Genomic DNA, 338 nt, shown 5'->3' with positions numbered 1-338 from the left:
TCACCCTCGGCACGCACTGGCGCTTGAGGCAGACGAAGGCGCCGTCGTGGCAGGCCGTCCCGTCAGGCAGGTGCGCCGCCACGCTCGGGTTGTCCTTGAACTCGTAGCGTGGCGTCCACAGGCTGCTCGAGTTGCGCTTCCGGCAGTAGAGGGCGCACGCTTGCCAGGGGAGGTCTGTGGAGGGGGGGAGGGGGGGAGGAGGAGGGGGGAGGTGACGGGGGGAGGGGGGAAGGGGTTGTAGGGGGGAGGGGAGGGAGGGGGAGGGGAGGGTGAATGGGGGCGGGGGGAGGAGGGGAGAGAAAGGGCGAAAGATGAAGGTGGGGAGAAAGAGGGTGAAG

General features: G+C 69.5%; 1 protein-coding gene across 1 annotated transcript in view; it reads right to left on the bottom strand.

The window, feature by feature from the left end:
- LOC119593648 (A disintegrin and metalloproteinase with thrombospondin motifs adt-1-like) overlaps nucleotides 1-338 on the bottom strand; it is an 88,803-nt gene that overhangs the window by 36,910 nt on the left and 51,555 nt on the right. Inside the window, exon 16 of the mRNA XM_037942600.1 lies at nucleotides 5-174. Coding sequence (XP_037798528.1) covers nucleotides 5-174 — 170 coding nt within the window. The remainder of the gene's footprint in view (nucleotides 1-4; nucleotides 175-338) is intronic.

Source organism: Penaeus monodon, chromosome 32, assembly GCF_015228065.2.
Source record: "Penaeus monodon isolate SGIC_2016 chromosome 32, NSTDA_Pmon_1, whole genome shotgun sequence".
In the NCBI taxonomy this organism is placed as follows: domain Eukaryota; kingdom Metazoa; phylum Arthropoda; class Malacostraca; order Decapoda; family Penaeidae; genus Penaeus; species Penaeus monodon.
The sequence above is the reverse complement of the archived record's forward strand: the minus strand, read 5'-3'. Positions and strand labels throughout refer to the sequence as shown.